Consider the following 27,569-nt stretch of genomic DNA (forward strand, 5'->3'; position numbering starts at 1 on the left):
AATATGCATTTGAAAAGCTTTTAATGCTCGAAACACTGCTAGTAGTGCTAGATGGTTTATGCGCAGTCGTTTGTGCTGTACACTCCATCTTCCCTTGTACGGTGTATCTCTCCATATGAGCACCCCATCCGGTGAGCGATGCATCCGCTGTTAGTACCACTTGTGGAATTGGTTCTAGGAACGGCCGCCCTTTGGAAAGGTTTGTTGTATTCCACCACTTCAGAGAGCGAAGCATGCAGTCGTCTACCAACACCAGATCTGTAATCTGACCTTGAGCCTGATTCCACACTGTTGCTAGATATTCTTGAAGCGGACGCATTTGTAGTCTGGCATATGGGATTAACAGTATGCAAGAGGACATCATCCCTAATAACTGCATGAACACTCGAGCTTTTAATGTGTTGCGGTTGAAATCTTTGAATTAGGGTGAGCATTGTCTGAATCCGGACTGGATTAGGGTATACTATGGCTTTTTCTGTATTTATAGTAGCCCCATGATATTGTTGAACCTTGTTTGGTTGCAGGTGGGATTTTGAGTAGTTCACCGTAAACCCTAGCTGGTGCAGCAGTTGAATTGTCTTTTGTGTGTTTTGAAGACATTCCTCTTGTGACATGGCCTTTATTAGCCAGTCGTCCAAGTAAGGGAAGACATGTATTTGCTGTCTTCTTAGGTGTGCTGCAACCACTGCTAGGTATTTTGTGAACACCCTTGGTGCTGTTGTGACTCCGAACGGAAGGACCTTGAACTGATAATGTCGTCCTTCTATTACAAACCTGAGGTATTTTCTGTGAGCTTTGTGAATTGGGATATGAAAGTAGGCGTCTATTAGATCCAGTGTAGAAAGAAAGTCCCCTTTCTTCAGTAAAGGAAGTACCTGTTGGAGCGTGATCATGTGGAAATGTTCTGAATTTATGTATGCATTGAGATGTCTGATGTCTAGTATAGGTCTTAGAGATCCGTCTTTTTTGGGAATTAGAAAGTATAGAGAGTATACTCCTGTTCCTTTTTGATGTTGTGAAACCTCCTCTATCGCATGCTTTGGTACAGTGATAGTACTTCCTGTTTTAATAATGTCAGATCTTGATTCATTGGACGCTGTCTGGGGGGGATGTTTGGTGGGGTAGCAGTGAGTTGTAGGCAATAACCATGTTGGATAATTTGTCTCACCCACCTGTCGGATGTGATGTTTACCCAGACAGGTAGGGACTGTGATAGGCGTCCCCCGACCGGTGTTGCATGGTCTGGGGGGAGCTGTATGAAGTCACTGTTTTGGGGAAGGAGAGTTGCGGTTGTTGTTTCCGCGACCTCTACCCTTATTGTTGTTACCTCTGTAACTGCCTCTAGAATTACCTTTAGGTGATGTTGGTGTAAAAGAGGTTGATTGCTGGCTTGTGCCTGTATTCTTTGATCCGCCTCTATAGGTGGACCTACGAAAGGAACCTCTCTGAGATGGCTGTTGCAATGCTCCCATTGACTTAGCCGTTTCTGTGTTCTTTTTCATTTTCTCCAACGCCTCATCTGTGCTTGAGCCGAAGAGTGTTTTCCCATCAAAAGGCTGGTTCCATAAAGAAGTTTGTACCTCCTGTTTGAACCCTGAGACCCTAAGCCATGCATGTCTTCTTAACATGATACTGGTGTTTATAGATCTTGCCGCAGTGTCTGCTGCGTCTAAAGCACACTTAATGGAAGTGTTGGTTATTATCTTCCCTTCTTGTATCAGCTGATCTGCCCTTTGTTGATGTTCCTTAGGGAGATGTGTAATGAGTTTCTCTAACTCATCATAATGAGCTCTATCATAGTGTGCAAGTAGCGCTTGAGTATTTGCTATGCACCAGCTGTTTGCTGCTTGGGATGCTACTCTCTTGCCAGAGGCATCTATTAACTTGGACTCCTTGTCAGGAGGAGGAGCTTCTCCGGTTGTTAGTGAGTTCGCCCTCTTACGAGCATTTGAGACTTCTAACGAGTCCATTTGGCCCTTAATAAATACTGGGTCTTTTGGGGCTGCCTTATACTTTGTCAATTCTTGGGTTTAACACCCTAGCCCTCACAGGATCTTTAAATATGTGTGAGTGAGGAGACCCTTAAGCATTGGTAGGGTCCCTGAAGATTTTTGTGCAGCAGGTAGTGTTTTTAAAAGGAAATCTTCTATCTGAGGTTCCGCATGCAAATCTACCTTGTGGTATTTTGCTGCCCTATTAATCAATTGTGGAAAACCCGAATTATCCTCAGTGGGAGAGGGTTTTGAGGGATACAGGTCAGGGTCATTATCATTATCTGGCACTGCATCATAATCTTCCCATGGGTCTGTGTCTTCAGGGATAGTATTGTTATCATCCCCAGGAAGGTCCCCATCCCCTGTGTCACTTTCTACATCTGTTTGAGGTGTAGATGGGCGTGGTGTAAAAGGTCGAGGGATAGCTGGCAGTGTATGAGGAAGAGGAGAAGAGGGTGTGTCCATAGGCTGTGGAGAAAGGGGAGGAGTTGCATTTGTCCCCATTGTTCTCTTAGGAGGAGGAGCTTTCCCCTCCAATGTTTGAGTCTTCCTCTTTTTAGGTGGTTTTGTCCCCACCTTGCCAGTTTGTGGATCAATGAACAAAATCTTTTGTTTTGGATCTGTCTCTTGCTCCTGTGTCAGTATCGAAGCCTTTGGGTCCGATTTTTGCTTCTGTGTCTCGGTGTTATGTGTTTTCGGCACCGAGAGTTTGCTCGAGTCTGATTTTTTCGGTATCGAGGGAGTCTTCGACGTCGAAGCATGTTTCGGTTTCGACATGGAATGTTTCGACTTCAAGCTCTCTTTGGTATGGAGCTTCGGTGTCGATGTCGACAGTTTATCAGATCTGACATGGTGGGAGACAGAGTGTTTCGGTTTCGGTTTCGTTGCTGAGCCAGAAGGTGGGGCGTCGGAAACTTTTTTCAGTTGTCTGACCGGGCTCGAAGGCGGGGTCGACACCAATCGGGGGTCGGTATTTTGGCAAAGTGACGTCGTCACTCACGGTTTGATGAACGTCGACTTCTTCGACATCAGACTTGTCCACTTCTGACCCCGACCCGTCCTCATCTTCTGCCTCCTCGGAGTGTTCGACCTCGAACAGTTCTGGGATTGCATCCGACTCCATCCTCGACATCTCGTGTCTTCGGGCTCGACGGTTTCTAATCGTCGACTTGGAGGAGAAAGCCGCGCAGGCTTTACAATCCCTGGATTCGTGGTCAGGTGACAAACAGAGGTTGCACACCTCGTGTAGGTCCTTGTGTGGGAATTTAGCACCACACGTTGGACATTTCTTGAATGGAGACCTTTCCATGGACTCCGGGCTGGACTATGTCGAAATAGGCCTCCCGGTCCCGTCGACGTAGAGTTGGTAATCTTCGTCGTTGACGTTGAAGCGCGTCGAAATGGGAATGAACTCACGCTCAATAAATAATACCGTCGAATTGGAAAGGGAATACACGCTGAAATGTAACTCTCGAAGTCGATCCGTAGCGCTTCGATCCTCAGCCGAACCAGATGGCGGAAAAAAAACAATCTAAGGATGGAGCCGATGCCCATGCGCACTATCACCCAAGGGAGGAGTCACCAGCCTTGTGACTACAAAAGACTTCTCCAAGAGAAAAACAAGTGCAATCATCCGAGCCCAACACCAGATGGCGATCTATTCATAATGTACCATCTGCAGCCCATATGCCTCGAACATACATTTACCATAACCACTATGGTTAAAGGCACAGGCAATCAGAGGTTCTTCTCGAATGACAAATGTAAAAGGCGCAGAATCCAGCTCTTCACAACATAGATAAATCAGAAGTAAAAGGTACAAATGCACAGAGGACAATCCACAGACCTTTTACTGCTCAGCAGGCAAGTGTCGACACATTCCTGCATGACCAAACCCATCAACTCCTCCAGGATAAAATAAACAAAGGCCCTCATACTGACCTGCAAACTGGCCAAGGGGGATTCGGCTCTTCATGGGAGCAGCCTTCTGGGGGTCACTCCAGCCTATGCGCCCCATGTCTGTCATTACCACAGTGGGATTCACAGCATTCACACGTATCTAAAACCAGAACAGAAATAAATAACTTCACATTGTATATGCAGATTTGTCAAATGCTGGGGAAGATATTGCCTCCAAGGCATTAAGGTGTGCAAAGAGCAGTTCACCTATTGAGATTGGGAGTGAACACATCTCAGGACCTGATGAACCTATTCAGGAAAAGTAGCAAGCCCCTGGCAGAGTTAGGACTAACTACCCAGACACTTAGCCAACCATCAAACCTTGCCCGCACACACTCTACATGAGGCAGTATGTACCCATTAATCTACAGAGCTGGTCACAAGAAAAGTTGGCATCAAGAGACTGTTGCCATTGTGGGTTGGCAGTCTGTGTAGCAAAATGCTCCAGGGAACACCGAAAAATGTGCAAGGCGCTGGAAGCTGCGGGCACATAAGCTCTGCCTTTGTGCCGTCACCCAGTCAGTACATATGAAACTAATAAATATCCGAGACGGGTCTATAAAAAGGCACAGTCACAGAAGAGCAGTGTCTCATTCACATTCTCAGTATGAGTTTCGAATTGCTAAGACTTCTCCTGTTGACCGGCCCTGCATCTGCTTTCCTGCCTTGACTGCTTAGGTGTTTACACTTTGCACTGGATTTGTCCTAGTGCCTGGATAACTCTCCTTACTTCAGTAAGAGAGTTAGCTTAGTTATTATTTCTACCTGTTTTTTTAACTCTCTCCCAACTCTTCCAATGTTGACTCATTTCGCTACTAATCATGTGAAGTTGTCCTTTGGGGTCCCATGACTGACCCCACTCATCCCTACTTGCATCAGATTCCTATCATTCTCTAAAGGGATTTATTACCATCTCTCTGAAGTTGCTACTGGGGATTCAGAATATCCACTGCTCTGCATTCTGGGTTAGGAAGCTCACTTGGGAAGTCGGGTGGAGCATACACTTACATGGTACTAGGAGGACATGTTATAGATTATTGGTGCGGTCTTATTTCAGTCACATGGTACCATTGTGGTTTTCCCACCCCTGGAAGGGACGTCATGATAGCCTGTATGATGTACTGGTAAGCAGTGGGTAAGGTGAGGCTCTTTGGATCCACTTCTGAGGTACACCGGTCTCCCACTGTCAGAAATAGACATGTGGGACAATACAGGAATTAACTGATCTCATTTAGATTTATTGAAAATGAACAAAAAGCACTTTTAGAACACTTGGAAGAGCTCAGAGTAGCAAGAACTGTGTCTGTGATGTTGTCATTTCTAACACCTTGGGTGCTTGAAATATTTTCCTCCTGTGCTGCATTCCCTTCATTCCCATTGTTCATGACGAGCTCAGCTGGTCATGAGCACAGCTCAACCGTGCCTCATGACGAGCTGAGCTCGTCATGACCATCGAAGGGGTTAAAATGTGTTTTCCAGAGGTCATTCAGTGTAATACCATTCTCAAATGACAGGTCTTTGTTACACAAAATGTTAAACGCCTTGGGTGACTGTACCTTTTGCTTCGCTGATTGAGGAATTTGCCCGTTATTAGGAAGACTCAGTGGACTGAACATTTCATGGATTTCTCCACCATATCTTACCTTCTTTGGTCCAAGTTCTAAGGCCATGACTTTGGTCAACATGTCCAGAGCTCCCTTTGTAGCACCTACGAGGAAAGCAGAGATAGTGGATCGTAAGCTGAAGATACACTCTCTACTGCTCATCCATGGTGTATAAGGAACATGTTACACACCATTAAGCATCAGTTTGCAGCTTGATTTGTTCAAATTCTCTGCAGATTAAAAAAAAACAGCATAGGGGCTTGAAAAGCTGTGTTTTGGCTTGAAGCATGACTCAGACGACATACATCACCCAGATGCCCGCAAAGCATTAGGACACACACTTCACCTTTGATTACTTTTTTCCCCCAATATATGATGTCACAGTTCTCCCATAAAACATCTATAAATTGAATATGTTAACTTCTTATTGCATTGACCAAGGAAGGTCTCATATGAATCAACAAGAGAACAAGCCACAAACTAATGGTAAGTAACAATTTCCATTTGGAGCATGCATCTATTGTAGACACTGTATATCCTGCAAAGCAAGATGTGCACATTCCCAAAAAAGCATTTGCAATGCAATAGGTCTCGCAACTGCGAGATTTGCAGCTACTGGCATTGTAAATGCAAATGCCATTAAAAGGCATTGTTATTTACAATACCAAAAACACCTATTGCATTGCAATGCACAAGGGGCCATTTCGTATGCAAAAGTACACTGAATTGTCACATAAGTGATTAGTTATCTCAAAGATCATTGGTATATAGAGAGCAGTTTGTTTTGTTTTTACTGCAGCAGGCCTTTAGAATATTAGAGCCAGCACTCAAAATACAAGGCAGATTTGCTTTGCCAATGGTAGTTTCCATTTTTTAACCTGAGTGTCATTGGTGAACACAGTAAAATGGTGCAGTAAATAACATATCAGCGTGACCTTGGTTCTATTGACAAATGCAGTTCTCTGAATTTGCTTCTGTGGTTTTCTTGGGTGTAGCGCCGGAATGTGCCCAGGGCTAGTGCAGGGCAGCCCTCGTGGTTAAAGCACAGAGGGCTGAGAGGTTCTCTGTGTCCGGGGGTGGCGGCAGCGTCAGGGGGTGCTGGGGGTCTGTGGTGAGGCGTGAAGGTTGGAAGCAGACACTGCAGCACTGAACCATGTGTCACAGTTGTGTGCACACACAGATGACATTACTCACTCTGACTCATAAGCGCCCCAAACAAAAACCAAGCCACCGCTCGAAGCCGTCTTCTGGCGAGCAATGAAAGGATTCGGGACACATGCCAACATTTGGGCTCAGATAAGAGAAAGATTGAGAACAAACAGCGTGCATTGAATTTACAGATTAACTTGCATTGAAGCAGACGAAATGTTAAGTAGGAGGAAGACAAAGCAATGCTCGGTTTACAGAAATCTGGAATCTCCTGCCTACACCGGGAGTGCTTGAATGTGTTAGTTCATGACGCAGTATCACCCTCCTCATTTGACTGGCACTTTGAATATTCAGGACTAAACACAACCATCGCCCAGCTCTGGCTGGTAAGCCCACCCGGCTTTAATGTCAAGTATCCGGGCACCCTCTGACAGAGCGCGTGATCTCTTGCAGCCATGTGGCGTTCATGTGAGGGGATTGCCTAATCCTGTGGTGGGAGAGGCTGCGCGACAGAAGCAGTGATTAAAACCGGTTTGGTTTAGGTACAGTGCTCTGAAGTGCTCACATTGGAAGAGTGTACTGCGAAGGGAGAGCCCCTGAAAGTCATGGGACAGTCACTCTTATCTGCTCCCTATCAGGTCGGGTGTAGGCGCTAGCGAGCAGCTGCACTCAGCTACAGTGCATAAGAAGACGGGTGCATGGAGAACCACCCACGACCTCTGACCCTGTAAAAAATTTTAACAGAATACTTAAATCCAGAGCAGGCAATCATTCAGTCCTAGGGACCAGGTGACCTCCCCATGCTAGCCACAGAGCGCCCTGCTGTGCTACCCCAAACCCCCCCACGCCCCCCGGAGCAGTGAGTTTATTTAGGGGGAAGCGCACATGTGCTCACACAGCAGATGCACACTGAGGGCAAGCAAAGCACAGCACAGGCCCAGCGTTATTGTTGGCAAATTGTTTTACTATTTTTTTATTTGCTCTTGGATTTTCATTTTTAAATTATGCATTGTGTTGTTTATTTAACAAGCTTGATAATATAAGCAATAATATACTGTGCTCCAAAAAGGGTTTGGTATAATAGCAATTGTTCAGCAGCTAAACACACCCAGCCTGAGGGAAAGTAAAAGCACGCCATGGGTGCGCTGTGTTCACGCGGGGACAGGAGATGTGCACGCGTACAGAGTGCACATCTCCTGTCCGTACGCGTGCCATCTCGTGTCCCCCTTCCGAGGAGACGCCATGCGCGTGCACATCGCCTGTCCGTGCGCGCACATGATTTGTCTCCCTTCGGGCACCAAACCGACAACAATAGTCTCTCCAAGGCAAAGCAGCGCATGCGCTGCGTTCGCTTGGCGAGACATAAAACAGTGTTTAACGCGCTACCGCCAGCCAGCGCATCCTCTGCCCCTGCCAGCTACTCTAGTATCCATGAAAGCGCATCCCATGGTGCCTGCGGTAGCTTTGCCTGTGCCTCACTCTCCCATGCCAGTGCCAACCCTCGCCTACTCCTTCTGTCCCCCTTCCCGCCCTCCCGGTTCTCGCCCAAACTTTCCTGTAGTCGTACCAGTCCCTCCTGTCTTTATGACTGACAATATCGGCGCAACACCCCCACCCACCTTTCCTCTTCCAGTGTCGGCTGTGCTCCTAACGCCTCGCGGCCACCATCCTCTGGCAAATGTCAACCTTCCCGCAGGCATAGACTCGCCTCCTACGCGTTTGCTCGCACTCCTCCTGGGCGCTTGCCATCCCTTATAATCAAAGTGCCAACCTTCGGCAGCTCCCTCCGTCACCCTGCAATACCCCCCCACATGAACTCATGTCACCCCCTCGCGCGTCTGTCACCCTCTCCTTTGGTTGGACGCTCCGCCTCGTGCATTCGTCACTCCATTTCAAAAGGTCTCTAGTCCATCCTGTGTCACTTCAGGTAGGTGGCGCTTGTGTAGGCACCACTTGTGCCACAGAGTCCAGTGTTTGTGCCAGCCCCTCCTATGTTGCTGCTAGTTTCAGAAACCTTTCCTTCTGTGGGTGTGCCAGTTTGTGGAACCCTTCTCCTACCTGTGCCTCTGACAGGCAGCCGTGTGCCCACCGCCAGCCCTTCCTGTGCGCCATACTGTTCTATGTGGAAATAAAGTGCATACAATGTATATACAAAACATAGTAAAATATATCTAACCAATTCCTAACTTGTAACTGTAGAAAATATGGTAATAAAACATAATGCAAAGTTCTACAAATAACGCAATACAAGTAAAATATAACATCGAGAAAACATATAGAAAGATACCTAATTAGGAGGGGGGAGGCTAGGGCGTCTGACATAAGCTGATATTGCGTGTGTGTGGCTGTGTGTGTGTGTGTGTGTTGGGCTCCGTCGCTCTGTGTGTAGCTTTTCTGGTAGGTGGCTCTGTGTGTGTGGCTCTGTCTGTCTGTGTGGGTCTAGCTTTTTTGGTGGGTGGCTCTGTGTGTGGGTGGCTCTGTGTGTGGGTGGCTCTGTGTGTGGGTGGCTCTGTGTGTGGGTGGCTCTGTGTGTGGGTGGCTCTGTGTGTGGGTGGCTCTGTATGTGTGTGGCTTTGTATATGTGGCTCTGTGTGGGTGCAAATGCAATAGGTCTCGCATTTGCAAGCGATTAAGCTATTGGCATTATAAATGACAATGCCATTTATTTATGATTTAAAAAGAAAAAAAAATAAATTGTCATGAGCAATGCCAATAGCTCTACCTTTAATAATGCCGAGACCATTGCATTGTAAATGCTTGTTACTTCATCCTATCAAGATAAATGTAAACGCGACATAATTGGCGCAGGACATGCAATTGATGCATTAGCACTTTGTTGATTGCACGAATATTGAATTGTGTAACTGCTGCATTGTGCGTTATATGGTGAAAGTATTATACCTTTAATATGGCGTCCGCCATATGGCGTGACGCAATACCCCTCATTTATTTTGATGAATTGCCGGTCTTAAAAATGTCGCAGCGTGATGCGTGTGTGTTCAGACACTGAGGAAGGGAGTTTTCCCGAAACAAGTCTGAGTTGTAAATAAAGTTTGTGAAACTGGAGTGTCCCGGGAGTGCTGCCTTTCTTTTCCAAGGATTTGGGGAGAATCTGGAGCGTGGATCTATATCGCGGCACACCATCGCGTGGCAGCACCCGCCGACTGAGTGCCTCACTATTTGGTGTATCAGTAGCTGGAATATATATATATATCACCTCGCAAATTGCCTCGTCGCAGGGGGAGCACTCAGGAGCAGGTGCCATCGTCGCGATCAAGGCAGTATCCCGTCAAATAACACAACGCAAAGTTCCATAAAAATGATGGCACTCCACTCGGAGAAGTTTAAAGGGTTTTATTCCATCAACTGTGATCGCATAAAACCCTTTAAACTTTCCGAGTGGAGTGCCATCCTTTTTATGGAACTTTGCGTTGTGATTGGAGATTGGTTATATATATATATATATATATATATATATATATATATATATATAACCAAACAGCAGTTTTCCGATTCCGGAGCCCCCAACCCTTCAGGGCGGCCTCTAGCAATGGGCTCGGAACAGCCCATCAAAGCACCTCCAGATGCACACAAACAATAGAGGCCCATTACTGGAAATGTGGCTTTATTTCGAAAACCAGCAGCACAGCATGCTTCCAGTTCCTAACGTTTCGGCACCATTAGCCTCGATCACAGGTGGAAGGCAAGCAGTTTACTTGTTAGTGCATGCTTTTAAAGTAATTAATCACGTGACTGAAAGTGAAAAAATATAAGTCCCACATATCTATATATGTATATATATTCTTGCTCCCAAACTCCTCTCCCCATCCGGAAAAGAGAATAGCACTCACGGAGTTGGATTAATTCAATCTCTTTATTCTCAGCACTGAGAACAAAGAGATTGAAGTGATCCAACTACGCGAGTGCTATTCTCTTTTCCGGATGGGCAGAGGAGTTTGGGTGCGAGAATATTAGGCCGGGGCACCACCTCGTATGAAGCACCCACCCCAAGAGTGATCTGCTTTAAAGGTGCAGAGGAGCAAGGATATATATATTTTTTCTTTTTAGACTCGAGTACAGCAACACTTGAAACTCTGGACTTTGTACAATACGTATAGGAAATGTATATATTATTCTATGCTTAACATGTTTAAATCACTGCATAGTTTACATATACAATATTTGATTAAATGCTTAAGGGTTCCTGTTTTTATTCATCTATCACAATATGTAAATAATATTATAACTATTTTACCAACAAGTGTTTCACTATTGAAATATTGAGGAAAGGATAAAAATTTGTTTTAAACATGTAAAACAATGTAGTCTCCAGTACAGCTACACTTGAAAGTCTGAGTTTGTAGAATTCAACTTTAAAACTCCATATTTAAATTGTGCCTATGCGTGTATATTCTATGTTATCCATACTAATATAATAAAGAGAGAGCCCAAACCTTTGAGGCGGGTAATCTCAGGAACCACAGCACCAATCACAACACCCAATACAGCGTTGGGAAGGGCAGTTGCAGCAGAAGGACATAGGCTATGCAGACGCCCACCATATACATTTAAAAGGTAAAAGAACCGTGCCAGCAAAGTAGTCCCTTTTGGCCGTGTCTGCGTTGTGCTGTGGGAGTGTGCTGGGGGCGTGTGGTACGTTCCGCCCTTCATGCCATGTCTCATATCGTGGGCTAATCCCACCTTGCTCCCTTTAAATACCCCTTCACCCCATAATCCTATCCCACCCTTACTCCTTAAAATACCCCAACACCCTTAAACACTAACCCATCTTAACCCTATAAATATACCCTGTACCCCAAAACCCAAACCTAGCCCTGAACCATGAAAATACCACTGTACCCCAAAACCCAAACCTACCCCCTGAACCCTAAAATACCCCTGTACCCCAAAACCCAAACCTAGCCCTGAACCCTTAATATACCCCTGTACCCCAAAACCCAAACCTACCACTGAACCCTAAAAATACCCTTGTACCCCAAACCTAGCCCTGAACCATAAAAATACCACTGTACCCCAAAACCCAAACCTACCCCCTGAACCCTAAAATACCCCTGTACCCCAAAACCCAAACCTAGCCCTGAACCCTTAATATACCCCTGTACCCCAAAACCCAAACCTACCACTGAACCCTAAAAATACCCTTGTACCCCAAACCTACCCCTGAACCCTAAAATACCCCGGTTCCCCAAAACCCAAACCTAGCCCTGAACCCTAAAAATAACCCTGTGCCCCAAAACCCAAACTTAGCCCTGAACCCTTAAAATACCCCTGTACCCCAAAACCCAAACCTACGCCTGAACCCTAAAAATACCCCTATACCCCAAAACCCATACCTATCCCTAAATCCTAAAACTTCCCCTGTACCCCATAACCCAAAACTATATCTGAACCCTTAACATACCTAAACACCCCAAAAAATATACCTAAGTACCCCAAAACATATACCCCTATACCCATACTTACCTTATCCAAACATTAAAAAAAAAAACATGTGTTTACCATTCATGCATTTATAACGAATTTCATTGTAAATGTATGCGTGGTAAAGCATATAAAATGTGTTGCCATGCGTTATAATGGCATTGCGCAGTCATGATACTTTTGTAATGAAAGTAAGCGGAGTGATGGTATGCGGAAAGAAAGTTGCGGAATAATGGGTGTTTACCCTCCCCCGGTAAGTACATTGGTGGAACGTCGGCCCACATCTCCAACTATTTGAAAAATGCACAGGTCTCTCTCATTGATGGCCAGCACCGACATACACTTTTAGACACACCTTCCGCCACAAGTTCTAGAATTGCGAACTTTAGAGCTGGGGAGCTACGTTCGAATCTCGGCATCAGCTCAACATCCTGTGATTCCAGGCAAATCGCTTTGTCTCCCCATGCCTACCACAAATGAATGTGTTCTTCTGTAATGTAAATTGTGCTCATGCCATGTTGTAGAGTTCGCGCTATATAATATTGCAAGGAAACAAAGTAGGGAGTTCACACACTATTGAACGCGCACTCTTAAGTGCATCAGCAGTGAACTGTGAATCGGAGCGTTTCACAGGCCTGTCAGATAAGAAATGCTATCAAAACGAAATCCTACAAAACAATATACTACTTGCCGGCAGCAATTCATACCCGGACAACATCGGGACGGGCTGCTAGTGCATCTATATATTTATTACTTTGCTCCTACTGCAGAAGAAAAAAATAGATGTATACCTTTCCAGGTAGTTATGTATCTATAAATGGATTACTTTACTCCTACTTTAGAACATGATCTCCCAAATAACACTTTGAAGACTCTTCCCTCTTCTATCCCACCATTATCTTATTCAATCCAACTAACAGGCTCACATGTCCACCACTCACATTAACACATTTCCTAATACTTACCCACCACTAATTCTCTTTGGGTTCCAGAGCAGCGAGCTACTCAAAAAAACAATTCAACGCCTCATCAGGGGTAGTAAGTGCTATCTAAATTCAGTTGCAATTATACCCAGGACCTTGCAGTATACTATGTGATACAGAATACATCTGCATTCTTTGTGTGATTTGGTATCAGGTTTATGGTGGACTTCTGGTAGTAGTGGAGCCTCTTTCTCTTGTGGTACATTCAGTTCTCTCAAGCCACCTAACATTTCCATGAGCCTAAAATGTATAGGGGTGTGACTTGAATCATGGGAACTGACACTTGGCACACTCTCTGGACTATATCTGGTAGGAGGATTCCCATGGGGATATTTGTGCTTCGAACAAGTACAATGCACTAGGCCATTACCTAATATGTGCATATCCTCTATCGCTAGCAGAGACTTTGACTTCTGGTAAAGGGTTATCATCTTTAGATAGGACTATCTAATAAATAGTGAGTTACGGGTTTGTTTGACACTTGTGAGTAAAGGGTTGTGCTTTAGCCTTCTATCTATCATTGGGATTACATAGTACAAATGATGTCTTTTCTGACCATGAAATCCATGTATCCTTGCTCATAAACAAGGCAACTCGCTCAAAGTGGCATGATAAATGAAGGAATGTGTTTTATTGATTTTCCCGGAAAGTGAGGGCATGGTTGTTGGTCGAACTCAATTCAATCTCCTTCTCTGGTTAATTATAATGCCCAGCCATCTGAGGTTCTTTCTTCCCATCAGTGAGGGAAAACAACATGTTTGGCAGTGAGTATTGCCAAGAAATCTGCTCCCAGGCACGGAGTGTTATTGTCACTGCTGTTGTGTGGATTTCTATTGGCCCCGTCTCCCATGTAGCATACAAAGAATAAGGATGATACCCCTGTAGTGCCGCTCAACTCTGTCTTGGTGTCCTTCTTGATCATCTGAATAACCTCATCTACCATGAGGCCAAACAATTGTCCACTGTCAAAAGGCAGCCAGATTTACGAGGTGAATGTATACCTCAGGAAGGGACCCTCAAGACTCTGAGCCAAGATTGAAGGTGTATGATGATGATGGTATCAAGTTCACAGAAGGCATCGGATTCTCAAATCCTGCAGGTCCACTAGAGCTTTTGTCCCCCAACCCCTTCTATCAGAGCTGGAAATACTTGGGAATTATATACCGCTTTTCCCCAGAAAAACATCCTATGCGAGTACATTGGATCCATCTACATAGACTCTATAAAATAAAAATCCATTCTGGCTTTTTTCGACCTACTGGTCTTCTTAGTAGACCGCCACTGATCCAAAATTATATTGATTTGCAATTTAAACCTAACCATGGCCTGCCTGACCTTGATTTTTTTTCTAAACAGCATAGGCACACTCACATGCACAAAGCAGGGGCAGAAAATGCCCCTGTTGAGCACTCTTTAGTCATACCGATCATATGACCACACCTCTCTCAATTTGAACCAACCACAGAACGCAGCACATAATCCATACCTCAATAGCCACTTTCACTCCACTCTCCTATAGTTTAAGAGTACAGAAAGATTGGATTACAGAGCCACCTTGAGCCATTTTCGTCTACAGTAAAGGTACTTGAATCCCTCGAACCACCGTATGCAAAACCCCTTCTCAATCCCACAGCACAACAAGTATTACTGTGGAGCTACAATCCATGAAACAGCCGAACCATAGACAGGACATGGCGAAAATCAGACCTAATCTCCTTTAAGCAGAATATCAAACTGGGTTGACAGTGTATGAAAAAGCCATCCTAGAGAGTAAGCATCCTGTTGGGAATCTGCAATAGCTAGATCACCATGTTTTAACAGTATTTCTAAAGTCCAATCATCCACCCATGGGTATCTTGGCAATAAAGCTCAAGTGAACACCAGTCAATGTAAAATCACCCCCAACAAAAAGTCTACACAAACAGCATGGTTTTTTAACGTGTCTAAATTTTAGTAAGGATTATCCTGCTCCAATGTACAAAGGAAGCCATTCCGTCGTTTAGCAGCTTTTAACATCCGGAGAACATCTCATACTATTTTGTTTCACTTCCCAGCCTTCAGAGAAAGCTACAATTTTGGGACTACTTACCTCCTTGTTTAGCTTCCTTATCCCCGTCCATACAGATATGAACCGAGTCCTCACCCCAAGACAGATAACCCTAAATGCTATAATTAATGGGAAATGTTTTTCCCCTTTCCCACACAGTGAATAGCCTTTCTTCTTTCCCTTCCTATACAGAGGTCCCATCCCTCGTGCCAATAACACGGCTACCAGTCCCAGGCACTACCTGCTTTTATCCATCTCCACCTGGAGACAATGACAGTACTCATTCATGTTTGATTCGACCTGTTCTTTGTTTAACAAACTGTCGTATGTCTTTTATATGTGGTGACGTATTTCACTGCATGGACCATGGTCTGCTCAGTCAGGTGCTAAAGCCGGGGCAAAGTGGGTGGTGCTGTGAGCCCATGGGCATGAGGTTGCATTGCCCAGCAAGCTGCACCCTAGTTTGCTGCTTCCTCCTTTTCCATGGGAAAGCTTGCATCGCATTGCCAGTCCTGGTCAATGGTCTACATTCTTTAGCGGGCCACAGTTACCTTTGTCCTGGCAATGTGTTCCGTAGTAGTTCATTCGCAGAAGGCTGGACTTTGAAGTCCCTGGCTTTGATCGGCTAAATCACTAGCCATCATGCTGGACTACGTGTGAACACCCTTCTCCAGAGCAGGCATGGTTTCTGGTCTCAGAGAGAGTGGGCTCTCACCTACAGGGAGTCAAAACCTGTCTGTGGTGGCAGACTGGAAAATACCAGTCATCCTGCACACTAGGACTAGTAAGTTTCAGGAGGCACCTTTATAGTGCTCTCTGGGTGCAGGTCATAATAAATCCAATACTGGAATCAGTATGGATATATTAAGACAAGGTGTCTGACACCAAACATCATCATGTGGAGAGGTGTGGTGCAGCGGCCAGGGCAGCGGACTTCGGAGCATAGGGTTCACAGTTTGATCCCAGTCTCCGGCTGCAGCTCAGCACCATGTGACTCTGGGCAATAGCTCACTTAATTTCCACGACGGCCCCCAGCGTCTTGAGATCCATAAGGGGATTAGTTTGCGCTTTACAAATACAGATTTATTATTATAATATGTAGCTGGGAAACTCGTAATGACCAGTGCCCAGTACATATACTTAAGATGGCTTCTCTGTTCACTTGTACCATCTAGTAATTGAACTAGACAGCACAGGGGCATATCTGTTTATGCATAAATGCCCACACATGTACTATAATGCACCCTGCCTTGGGGGCATAAGGCTGCTGTAGGGGTGACTTAAATATACTACATGCAGTGACTTTGGCACTGCAAAAAGGGAGCATTTAATGTCCTGTTTTCAATCATGGTTTGCACAGTGACACGCAGTGTGCAATGGCAAGCTGCATGCAATTTGTATGAGGGAGTTCCTTAGGGTGGCATGTGTGCTGCAGCCCTTAGGGACCCTCTTTAGTACCCATGCCCTAGGTATGGGGGTATCACTTACTAGGGACTTACAGGGGTGCTAAAGTATGTGCCAATTGTAGGATAACTAGACCGTTTTACCTTGTTTTAGGGAAAAAGCAGTGGCACTGGGCAGGGACCCAGATCACATCAGTCTGAAAACATCGGTACCAGTGTCAAAAAGTGGGGGCGACCATGACAAAATTAGACACTTTCCTATAAGTTGCAACTGTCAAGCTACATTTCTATCTCTGATAGCTGGACTCTGAGATGATGTTCCTGGGTTTTAGCCTGCTTCCTCCTATTTTTGCCTGGTGCTTTTGTCGTCTGGCTCTCTCTCTGGTGGACTGAGAGATCGAGTTTGCTGTCACTTTCATCCAACGCCAGTTTGTTCCTTTGCATGGTCTTGATTCATTGACTGCAACACCTTTATTGACTGCAACACCACTACAGCAGCAGGCTGCTGCTGTAGTGGTGTTCAAATGTCTGGTATCTGTTCATCTCCGACATCTCTTGTGCTTGGATCCAGGATAGAGATCTGTGGACTCATACTTGTGGCCTAGCCGCTTAGCATCCATCTATGAAAGAAGCACCTTGAGGCCTGCTGGGCTTTTCTGTTTTCACTTTTCGATTTCTGTTGCTGTGTGTGGCATGATCCAATGTACTGTGGATTGGCTCCTTTACTGGTTTTCCCTTACCACACATTCCCATTTTACTTCAATCAAGACCTTTTCTGTGGATTCTGGTCATTTGGGCTTGACTTGTTTTCCGCAGCATTCGCTTTTCTTGTGTATACCTTTGCTCTAAAATGCATTGTTTTGGTCTGGCCTCTGCTTCCTTGGCTATCACAGGATCATATTTGTCCAGGAGGTTTGGGGTGGTTCCTTGTCGGGCAGCCATTGTGCTTCTATTGTACTTTCTCTACTTGGTTGGTTGTACCCAGGACCATCTGCTCCACTTGGGGTTCTTGGCTGTAATGTGGTCTTGAGTGCTTCTCTCTAGGGAAGGGGTTAGCAACAGTTTTACAAGGGTTTAGAGGCCCTAAGTGGGAGCTGGGCTGGGTTGGGGGCCGAGGGCTTGTGAGAGACTGGTCTCTCTGGCCAATTTAAAGGTAATACCATTGGCTATAAGTGTACCTTTTTGAGCTAGACAGCTGGACATTTGGTTGGACAGCCATAGGGCTAATTTAATTATTTTGTTTGTTATTATTCTATGAATGAGTGGCATTCCTGCAACTAACCTTGAGGTTAGCAGGTGTAATCTCTACATATTCTGAAGTAAGGGTATGCGTGCAGTTAGTAGATTTGGTTTTTTATATGGACAAACAATTTAATGATGGCAAGGTTTGTTTCATTTTGATGCTTGTTAGTAATGTACTGGTGATGGTTCACTATTGGGTGATGGGGTTATTAGGATACAGTTGAAGGCTTGTAAATATCTTGGGAATGTTGGGAGTCAATACAGATATGGTTTATGTTGTTTTGATTATTCTACCATATATTAAAGTGTACTTTGGAGTCTTCAGTTTCTTTCATGTGTTCAATTTGGTCCTTTGTAGGTAACATTCCCTTCTCCGAGTCCCTCCTGCCTGATTCAAATTGGAGACTATTATAGCTGTGCTCTGAAGAAGGTGTACGAGGTTTGTCGGGTTACACCGAAACATGTGCCAGCACAACATTAGAGTTTTAAAGGACATTTCAACAGGAGATAGAAGGTCCAACGAGCACTAACATGCATATGTGAAGGAGGCCAAAATGTGGGGAACAACAATGTTGAAATGGAACATATAACAAGACCGAAAAATAAGCATTGGATATATATGTATATTTATAGTGTGCATACCACAGAGGAAGCCCTTTTCACTTTATGTAAACAACTGTGTACAGGATTATTGGACCTAGTTGATGTATGGAGTTGTTATGGTGGCATGTGTATTGGTCTATGTGAGGAAAGAATGAGGATGTGTGTTTTATAAGGGGGTGTCTGTTTGTTGATATGAGGGGAGTGATGGACATACATTTTGTGATTAGATTTCATGTCTATAGAATAAATATGCTCTAAACGAATTATGTACAAACAGATGTTATCTTTGATATTGGACATAAAGTGGTCTTTTTTACTAATTAGTGTACTTTATATGAATTGTTTTCCATTAATATACTATCTGCTGAAATGTGTGTGATTTTTATAGCAAATGGTAATTAGTAGGGGTATGCTGTTTTTCCTATTTAGTCTCTCTCTGAGGCTTGGTGCAGAGTTAGACTGGGAGCTAAAACAGCCTTGGTGAAGGAGTTAAGCTCAGCTCCTTTGTGTACTGAGCAAGTGAAGCAAATAAATCCAACTATCTCCTGGAGAAGTTTGCGGGGCATATTATACACATCTGCAAGAAAATGGAGTGTGCCCTCAAAAGACTTTCACTATGCTAGATATACAATGAATATTCCATCCATCCACCCTAAAAGACAGACCAGGCCCTTAGCCTATCAGAGGCTTTCCTTGTGACTTATAATTTAAGTCCGGACGGTCTCGTTTTCAGTCGACAGGTTAATGCCGGCCATCATGGTTCAGATTCTGCCACTTGTGTCTCAATTCAGGCATCTCCTTTGAACTGGTTCCACTGTGAAATAAGCAGTGACTAACACTGGCAGTTTTTTTGTTTGGTGACCCTGTTTGGTGTGCTGTCTTTTGCGAGTCTAGACGTAGTTGGTTTTATGGCGACACTTCAGCTATGTGAACCATGGGCTTCCAACAGGGTGTTCACTTCTATTCTCTTGCAGGTGTGGGTTCCTCATGGCTTTCTTCCTTTTTCTGGATCAGACAGACTTTATTTGTCATTGTTCAGACAATTGCGCTGTGTTCTTTTTCTTTCTCATGTCCTTTTATGGAGCGGTTTCCTGTTTTATAGGTTTTGTGCCAGGCCCCTCTTCAGCTGGGGGTAATGGTGATATTTTTGATGTGGATACCTTTTTTTGGGGACCACAATTCAGGGGTGTGGTGTGCAGCTGCCTGTATTCATTAAAAAAAAAGCCTGTCCAATGCAATGGGTCTCACATTAGTTAAATGCAGAGCTATTGGCTTTGTAAATGTAATATGGTGGACAAACAACTTTTTCTATTGATTGACTTTTGTAACAATGGCAGCACGCCGCCATTACTAAAAAAAAAGTCAGTAAATAACGTTTTTTTAAAGTGGTTTACGCACCATATTACTTTTCCATTTGCAAAGTCAATAGCTTTGCATTTAACTAATACAAGTCATATTGCATTGCAAATGCATGTTTGAAAAGGGCCTACCTGCTAGGAAGCAACTGTACTGTTAAAACTAGACAACTCATTTTTTTTATTTCAAACATATGGACACCACATGTAAATGGCAGCAAGTTTATTTTTTTTCCTTTCTATTTTTGTGGAATATGCTTGCAATAAAAACAATAAAAAAATACAACAGCTTGCCCAGGCTGGGTCTATTGGCTTTGTCATTGCTTGTATGTAAGTCCTAAATGCTTAATTAGAACAAGGCCCTCCTGGCCCATAAGATGCAACATTACTACTACGCAGAAGCCAAACTCGATTCATGAAGCATGATGCAAGCATGTCTCTCTCCTACTCCCTGCACCGATCCACATCTTATCCTTTCTTCGCCAAAAGAAACATCATGAAGATAAACTGAACAAGGTCTGTGATCTCACATAAATGAAAGGTCCTGTCTCTCAGAACATATGTAGATTACTGCCCAAAAAAAAAAAAGACTTTAAGGGAGACGAATAGAAAACAGAGTTCTAGTTGCTGAGATCTGAAATAATGATGTGTTTTAGGGCGTCTGCAAACACTTGAGTAATGCAACCAAGATCCTTCACAAGTAGCACTAAATCACTCGGCACTTCAGAAACAACATATCGCGGTTTAATGAGTATCCGAATCCAATGAATCGAGAGGTGCTGGTTACTAGGCGATGTGTTGGTGCACATCAAACATTGAGAACAGGAGTTATGAAATATACCATCACTTGGGCTTCTCGAATCTCTGTCCACATTTGTTGGCTGGAAGCAGAAACGCAGCACACCGCAGCTGGTCAATAAAGGGTTCCAAAAACATCTTCAATATATTTACGCTACCCACGGCAATAGAAATGTGCAAAAACCAGTGTTCATTAGAGGTTGACAAACGGTAAGATAAATGTGTGTCAAAGCTAAAAGCTGATTATTTAACGTTATGGGTAGTGTCCCCCACCTCCCCTGCACAGCAGCTACTTAAGACGTTGACTCCGTTCGGCTGTCTGCAAGAGATGCAAGAGTCACAGTGCCGATATAGGCAACCCTCCGCACTCATAATGAACATAGCATGCACTGCCATAAATACCCACACAAAACCAGGTTTGTTGGAAAACAGTTTGCTGCAGATTTAATTTATACAAGAAGTAAGCCAACGTGGTTGGTTACCTTACGGGTGATCCAAGAGCAGGCAGCGGCGACTGACCTAAGCTTCCCCACCTGCCTGATAAGACAAACTGCACCTTGGCCAACCCAATAGGTGCTACCATCTACCTGGGGGATTTTGCCCCGTTTATTACCGTGGACCCTCAGTCCATGGCTTGGGGGGGGGGGCAGCCGACCGGAGGGAGGTCCCCCCCCCCGGGCTGTTTGGGAGGGGCATGTGGGGGGGGGGGTTTAGAGAGCAGGCTCACTTTGGGCTTCTTTTGGGCTGGTTTTGGGCTCTCCTATTTTCTACTGAGGGAGCCCAACTATAAATTCTGTTGGCTCCTCCTCCCGGCCACCATTTTAGGCTAGGTGACCTGGTGGCCGGGAGCTCAATTAGCTTAATAAAATTTTTTCCTTTGAGAGTGTAGGTTTAGTGTTCTTTTGCGATATGTCGGGTGAAGACTATCGTGTGCTAGAGGCAATTCGCATTTTGAGCGAGGCGGGACGCCTGGATCTTGTTTTGGGGGATGCCGCTGGGCCGCCGCGTCCTCAGCGGCAGGCCTCAGCTCGTGTTGCCGCAGTGGTTGCGGCTTGTCTGTCCCCGAAGAGGTCTTGCCGTGAGGCGGTAAGTGATAGGGGCCGCCCGCGCTCTAGGAGAGTGGTCCCTGGCACTGTGGTACCGTTGCCAGCAGGAGCGGTTTTATCTAGTCAGGCGGGGGTGAGGGAGGGGGGGGCATCTGCTTCTCTTGTCCCCGTGGTGCCGCCGGTGCGTTCCCTATCGGTTCCCGCTGCGAGGGGTAAGCGGGCCGGTAAGCGGGGAGGTAGGAAGCGCTCTGCCTCTGCCTCATTTCTCCCAACCGTTGAGCAGGCGGGAAACGCGCCGGCGGTTGGCGCGCATGCGCAGGTTGATCTTTTGACGCCTCACGCGCATGAGGTCTTGATGTTACCGGCTAAAGGGCCGGTTGGGCAATTTGCTGACCAGTCGACATTGGGGTCACACAGTGTTGGTCAGGAGGTCGAATTTTTGCCTTCACGTGATGGGGTTGAGGGAGTCCGTTTTTCTACGCCAGCTCGTGTTTCTAGTGTGCCTCTGTTTGGGGGCGGTAGCATTCATGATACGGTGGCAGTTTCTGAGGGCGACTTGGCGCCCGTTAGCCCCCTGTTGTTTTCCCCTCCTGTGTCGACTCGTGGTGAGGTTTTTTCTGTTCTCAGTGGTTCTGTGGGGGAGGGGGAGGGGGCACAGGTTGAAAGGAGGGCGAGGGATGTTTCACGTGGATTGGAGGCCGATATTGGCGTGTTGGGTGCTACTGCGTATAATCCTGGGTCAGGTGAGACAGGGCTTGGGCCTGTTCTTGGAGGTGATGTTTTTGGGTCTTTGCAGGGGAGTGGCAGTCAACAGGTAGGTGCCAGGTCCTGGGGGGGTCTGGATGTTTTTCCTTCCTGGGCAGAAGGAATTCGGGATGCGGGCAGAGTTCCACCTACTCAAGGTACTGACATGTTGAGTGGCTTTGGAGGCACTTTGAAGTTTCCGGGCCTGCCTGTGGGGGGTAGGCCTTCTGGGAGGGTGGAGAGGTCCATGTCGGATACGCAGCAGGGGGGGCATAGCGGGCAGTTTTTGGGTCCCGTGTCGAAGTTAGTTCAGGAACTTTTGGATTGGAGTAGCGATGGTGACGACGTGGAGCCGTCTCCTCCTCAGCAAGTTTTGTCCGGTCGGCCTAAGGGGTCTGTTTCTGGGCAGGCTGGTCGCGCGCAATTCCAGGAGTCTGGGTCTTGTGTAGCTAGTGGTATTGATATGTTTGGAAGTTTTCGTAATAAGGGCCCCGGCACATCAGTCCAGCCTTTTTCTTCACAGGTTGGGGAGAATCGTGGACCGGCAGACTTGGTAGGGCGGAGTGCGGCCCAGTTGCACCGAGGAGAAGGGAGGGTGGAGCCTGGCGCGGCATACCCCGTACCGGCGAGGATTCCCGGCGCGGTCAACATACGCAGGTCCGGAGCGACTTCGTTGGCCCCAACATCTTTGGCTCAGGATTTCGGCACGGTCAGCAGGAGCAGGTCAGACACGACCTCGCTGGCCGCGACTTCTTTTTCACAGGATTTCAGCGGGGCCGGCAGAAGCAGACCCGGCGCGTCCTTGCTGGCCCCAACGTCTTTTTCTCCAGTTCTCGGCGGGGTTGGCAGCAGCAGGACAGGCGCGTCCTCGCTGGCCCCAACGTCTTTATGTCACTCTAAAAGAGATTTGTCATTGGACAAGGTGTCCAAAAGTGGTCAACGTTTGGGGGAGTACAGACAGGTTCAGTCGGCTCCCCCGCCTCGTGTTTCAGACAGGGCGGGTAAGGCCCTTGGTGGTTTTCAAAATACGTCAGTGGTGGTTGCCCCTCCTAGAGTGGAGGAATCTATGGTGTTGGATTATGGTGAGGACAGCCCTGAGGAGGGCGAGTTACGTGCTGAGGGCACGAGGGGGGGGGGGGGGCATTTTCACGTTTCTGATACTGTTTTACAGGCGCCAGTGGTGGTGCGTCCGAAAACTGCAGTTTCCAGACCTACTCAAGAGAGCGGCCCCTCGGTGAGGGTTCCTCGGACGGTCGACGATGTGGAGCATCTGGCCTGGAGAGTGCGGCCGGCTCAAGTTCCTTTACTAACACCAGGTGAGCGTTCTGTGCCACGGGCCAAACCTACTATGGTGTCTGTGGGGACAGGTGGTTAACCGGTTTCTGAAGGTCTGGACCTTAAACTACGCAAGGGTCGTTATGTCAAAGATCAAGGGGTGGGTACGAGTGATGGGGGTCTGGGTTACAAGGTGGATTCTGGCACTGGTACTGAGCCCATGGAGGTAGGTAAAGATCCCCCGCATAGTAAGGAGCTTAAGATAAAGAAATTACCTTACATGGGCGTTACGAAACCTTTGGGCGCTCATTTAATGTTAGCAACTAAGGAAAGGATTTGGAAGGGGGAGTACGTTGAACTACTGAAGCTCTTACATAGGGAAGTTCGCTCCAAGGAGGGGTCTAAGGAAGAGGAATACGAGCTGGCTAAGCGCCCAAAGGTTCCTTTGACGATAGAAAACTGGACAGCGGCATTTCTGATCTATGCTAGCATGTACTGTGAAAAATTCCCTGAGCGCTGTGTTGCCATTTTTAAGTATATGGATGTGATCAGAAAGGCGCAGATTACTGGCAGTGGTTATGCCTGGTCACAGTATGATGAGGAATTCCGAGCACGGATGGCTTGGGATCCTGAGGCAAAATGGGGGGAGTTGGACAATGACTTGTGGCAACACACTATGGGTGCATCGGCTGGTGGGAAGACGATTTTTACAGCTAGCGGCTATCCGTTACTTTACCGGCCCTTTCAGGGGAAGCCCACCCGGGGAGGGGTGAGTGCAGCAGCGTCAGTGCAACCTGCCAATGGGACCTGTTGGGATTTTAACAGAGGTCACTGCCCAGGGAATATTGTAAGTTCAGGCACGAATGTTCCCAATGTGGAAGAACGCATCCATTGGCCAGGTGTTGAGGGCCTCGCGTTACAGGGGGTCGACAATGGTCACAGCAGCCTGCCAATGCCCCTGGTCCTGCACAGCCGCCTCAGCCTAACAGGGGGGGGGGGGGGGGGGGGAAAGCACTCCAGGAGCTGGGCCCAAAGGCTCGTACTCCGGTTAAAATTTTTCAGCTAGCAGTGGCTCTGAGGGGTTATGGGAATGCCGAGGCTGGTAAGTTACTGCTGGATGGTTTTCAGGAAGGTTTTCGGCTTGGTTATACAGGGCCGCAGTTGCGGCGGTGGTCTAAAAATCTATTGTCAGCCGATGAACATCCTGCTGTAGTGCAAGACAAATTGGATAAAGAAGTGCGTGAGGGAAGGATGGCAGGTCCTTTTGATGATTGGCCCTTGGAGAATCTCATTGTTTCCCCCATTGGTGTAGTCCCTAAGAAGGAGTCTGGGCAATTTCGTCTAATTCAACACTTGTCATGGCCGGAGGGCTCTTCGGTTAATGACTTCATTGACGAGGAAGCTGCTTCAGTATCGTATTCCTCTGTGGATGTGGCCATGGCCCTGGTTGTGTCTGCTGGCTCTGATGCGGAAATGGCTAAATGCGATATAAAATCTGCATTTCGTTTGCTACCAGTACATCCCGGGGATTGGGACCTTTTGGGGATTCAATTTCATGGGAAATGGTATGTAGATCATGCTTTACCAATGGGTTGCTCCATCTCCTGCGCACTATTTGAGACTTTCAGCACTTTTCTCCAATGCTTTCTCACTAATTGTTCAGGTCACCAGTTAGTAACACATTACTTGGATGATTTCTTTTTTGTGGGTGCTCCCAATTCCCCGGCATGTCAGAATGCTTTGCGGACATTTCAGACTTTGATGGATTTCTTAGGTGTGCCTTTATCACCGGAAAAGACAATGGGCCCCTGCGCGACCATGTCTTTTTTGGGTATTGAGATAGATTCTCATGTTATGGAAGCACGTTTACCTGTGGAGAAAAAGGCTAAAATGTTGGAACTCTTACATTCCATGCTGGTCAAGTCAAAAGTAACAGTCAAAGAGATTCAGGTGCTGTTGGGCCATCTCAATTTTGCCTGCAGAGTGGTCAGGGCGGGTAGAACTTTCTGTAGGCGTCTGGGTAGGGCTCTATCAGGGCACTATTTACCTCACCATCACGTTCGCTTATCAGCAGGGGTTAAGGAGGATTTGCGGATGTGGGTAGCCTTTTTACATTCCTTCAATGGCATTCCTCTGTACAGGGAAGAAGATTGGGTTTGGGATGTCCACATTTTTTCTGACGCTGCAGGAAGTGATGGTTTCGGTCTTTATTGGCAGGGCAGGTGGTGTGCGGAACAGTGGCCGGCTCAGTGGAGGAACGGAGGCAGGAGCATTGCATTTCTTGAGCTGTTCCCGGTGGTTGTTGCTTTGACTCTGTGGGGTCATGAGCTGGCTCACAAAAAAGTCCTGTTTCGTATTGATAATAAGGCTGTGGTGGACATTATCAATAGACAGTCGGCTAGGGATGCCCAGATTTTGAAGCTCTTGAGGGTTTTTGTTTTGGGGTGCTTGAAGTACGACATCAGTTTTAAGGCCTTGCACATTCCTGGTGTGGACAATGACATTGCGGATGCTTTGTCTCGTTCACAGTGGGAGAGATTCCATGGGCTAGCCTCGGAGGCGGACAGGACGCCGACCCCCATGCCAGATCATCTTTGGACGGTAGGCGAGACAGGGTCTTACAGTTGGTGGTAGGTTCCCTGGCAGTTTCTACTAGGACAGCATATGAATTAGCCTGGAAGGAGTTTTTGGAGTCTGGAGCTTGCTGGCGCGTGCCCGGTTGGAGACGTTCTGAGGATGTGGTGCAGTTTATTCTTCACTTGATGGACAAAGGTCTGACCCGTGTTACAATTGCAGGAAAATTGGCTGGTATTGCGTTCATGGGCAAGTTATTTTGGGGCTATTCTCCTTTGGCAGGGGAGGTTGGTAAGCGCATGATGGAGGGTTGGTCCAGGGAGCTAGGAAGGGAGCGGATGGTCCGGCAACCTTTGTCATGGCAGACTTTGGCCCGAGTTTTGCAAGTATTGCCCTCTGTTTGTTTAGATGAGTTTGAGGTTTGTCTTTTTTCGACTCATGGTGTGGATGTTTTTCGGTGCTTTTAGGGTGTCGGAATTGTTAGGATCTAAAGTTACTTTTGGGGTGGGGTGGGGGGGGGATGTTCAATTTTCTGAGACAGGATTGCATATTTGTCTGGCTCGCGCGAAAACTGATCAGAGAGGGAAGGGTATTTGGCTGGAGGCGTCTTCTCCTCCGGAGACGTGCCCTTTGCGGTGGGCTAGGCGTTTGAAGGCTTGTTCGGGGGCGGCTGCTGAGTTTTCTGTTTTTCAACATTTGGATGGTTCCAGGGTGACTGATTACCAGGTGCGCATGGTGCTGCGTAAAGCTCTGCGTTTTCTTGGTTTGGATGAAAGTCGTTATGGTACTCATTCTTTCAGGATTGGGGCTGCAACGGAGGCTTATAATAGGGGTTGGTCGCAGCAGGATATTATGTCTTTAGGGCGCTGGTCTTCCGACTGCTTTCGGCGCTATGTGCGGAATGATCCTGGTGCTGCGCTTGCGACTGATGTCTCTCCTTAAAATTTTATGCTGCTTTTCTTTTTTCAGGTTCGGTGGCCGGCCCCCGTTCAGCTGTTATGACGATTAGGATTGTGGGGCATTCCTTCATAAGGCGTGCGGAAGATCAAGCTCAGAAGAGTTATTTTGGTCCTAAGCTTGGTTTTAATGACCGTTTGTTTAATGTTGTGTGGAAGGGTAAAGGGGGTATGATTTGGAGGGAACTTATTCCTGCTTTGAATTCATGGTTGGTAGGAGGTATTTGTCCGGATGTTTTGCTTTTACACCTCGGTGAAAATGATCTTTGTGGGGTCAAAGGGGTGGTCCTTCTACGGACTATGAAGAAGGATCTCTCCCTCATAAAACAACAGTGGTCAGGATGCCATGTTTTGTGGACTGAATTGGTCCCCCGTAGAACTTGGAGGGGTGCGAT

General features: G+C 46.5%; 1 protein-coding gene across 1 annotated transcript in view; it reads right to left on the minus strand.

Moving 5' to 3' along the window:
- DCXR (dicarbonyl and L-xylulose reductase) overlaps nt 1-27,569 on the minus strand; it is a 290,388-nt gene that overhangs the window by 204,895 nt on the left and 57,924 nt on the right. The window contains exons 6-7 of the mRNA XM_086931191.1: nt 5,597-5,661; nt 3,936-4,053 (exon numbers count right to left, since the gene is read on the minus strand). Of these exons, the coding sequence (XP_086787317.1) occupies nt 3,936-4,053; nt 5,597-5,661 (183 nt within the window). The remainder of the gene's footprint in view (nt 1-3,935; nt 4,054-5,596; nt 5,662-27,569) is intronic.

The sequence above is a fragment of the Lissotriton vulgaris genome, chromosome 7 (assembly GCF_964263255.1).
Source record: "Lissotriton vulgaris chromosome 7, aLisVul1.2, whole genome shotgun sequence".
Lineage (NCBI taxonomy): Eukaryota > Metazoa > Chordata > Amphibia > Caudata > Salamandridae > Lissotriton > Lissotriton vulgaris.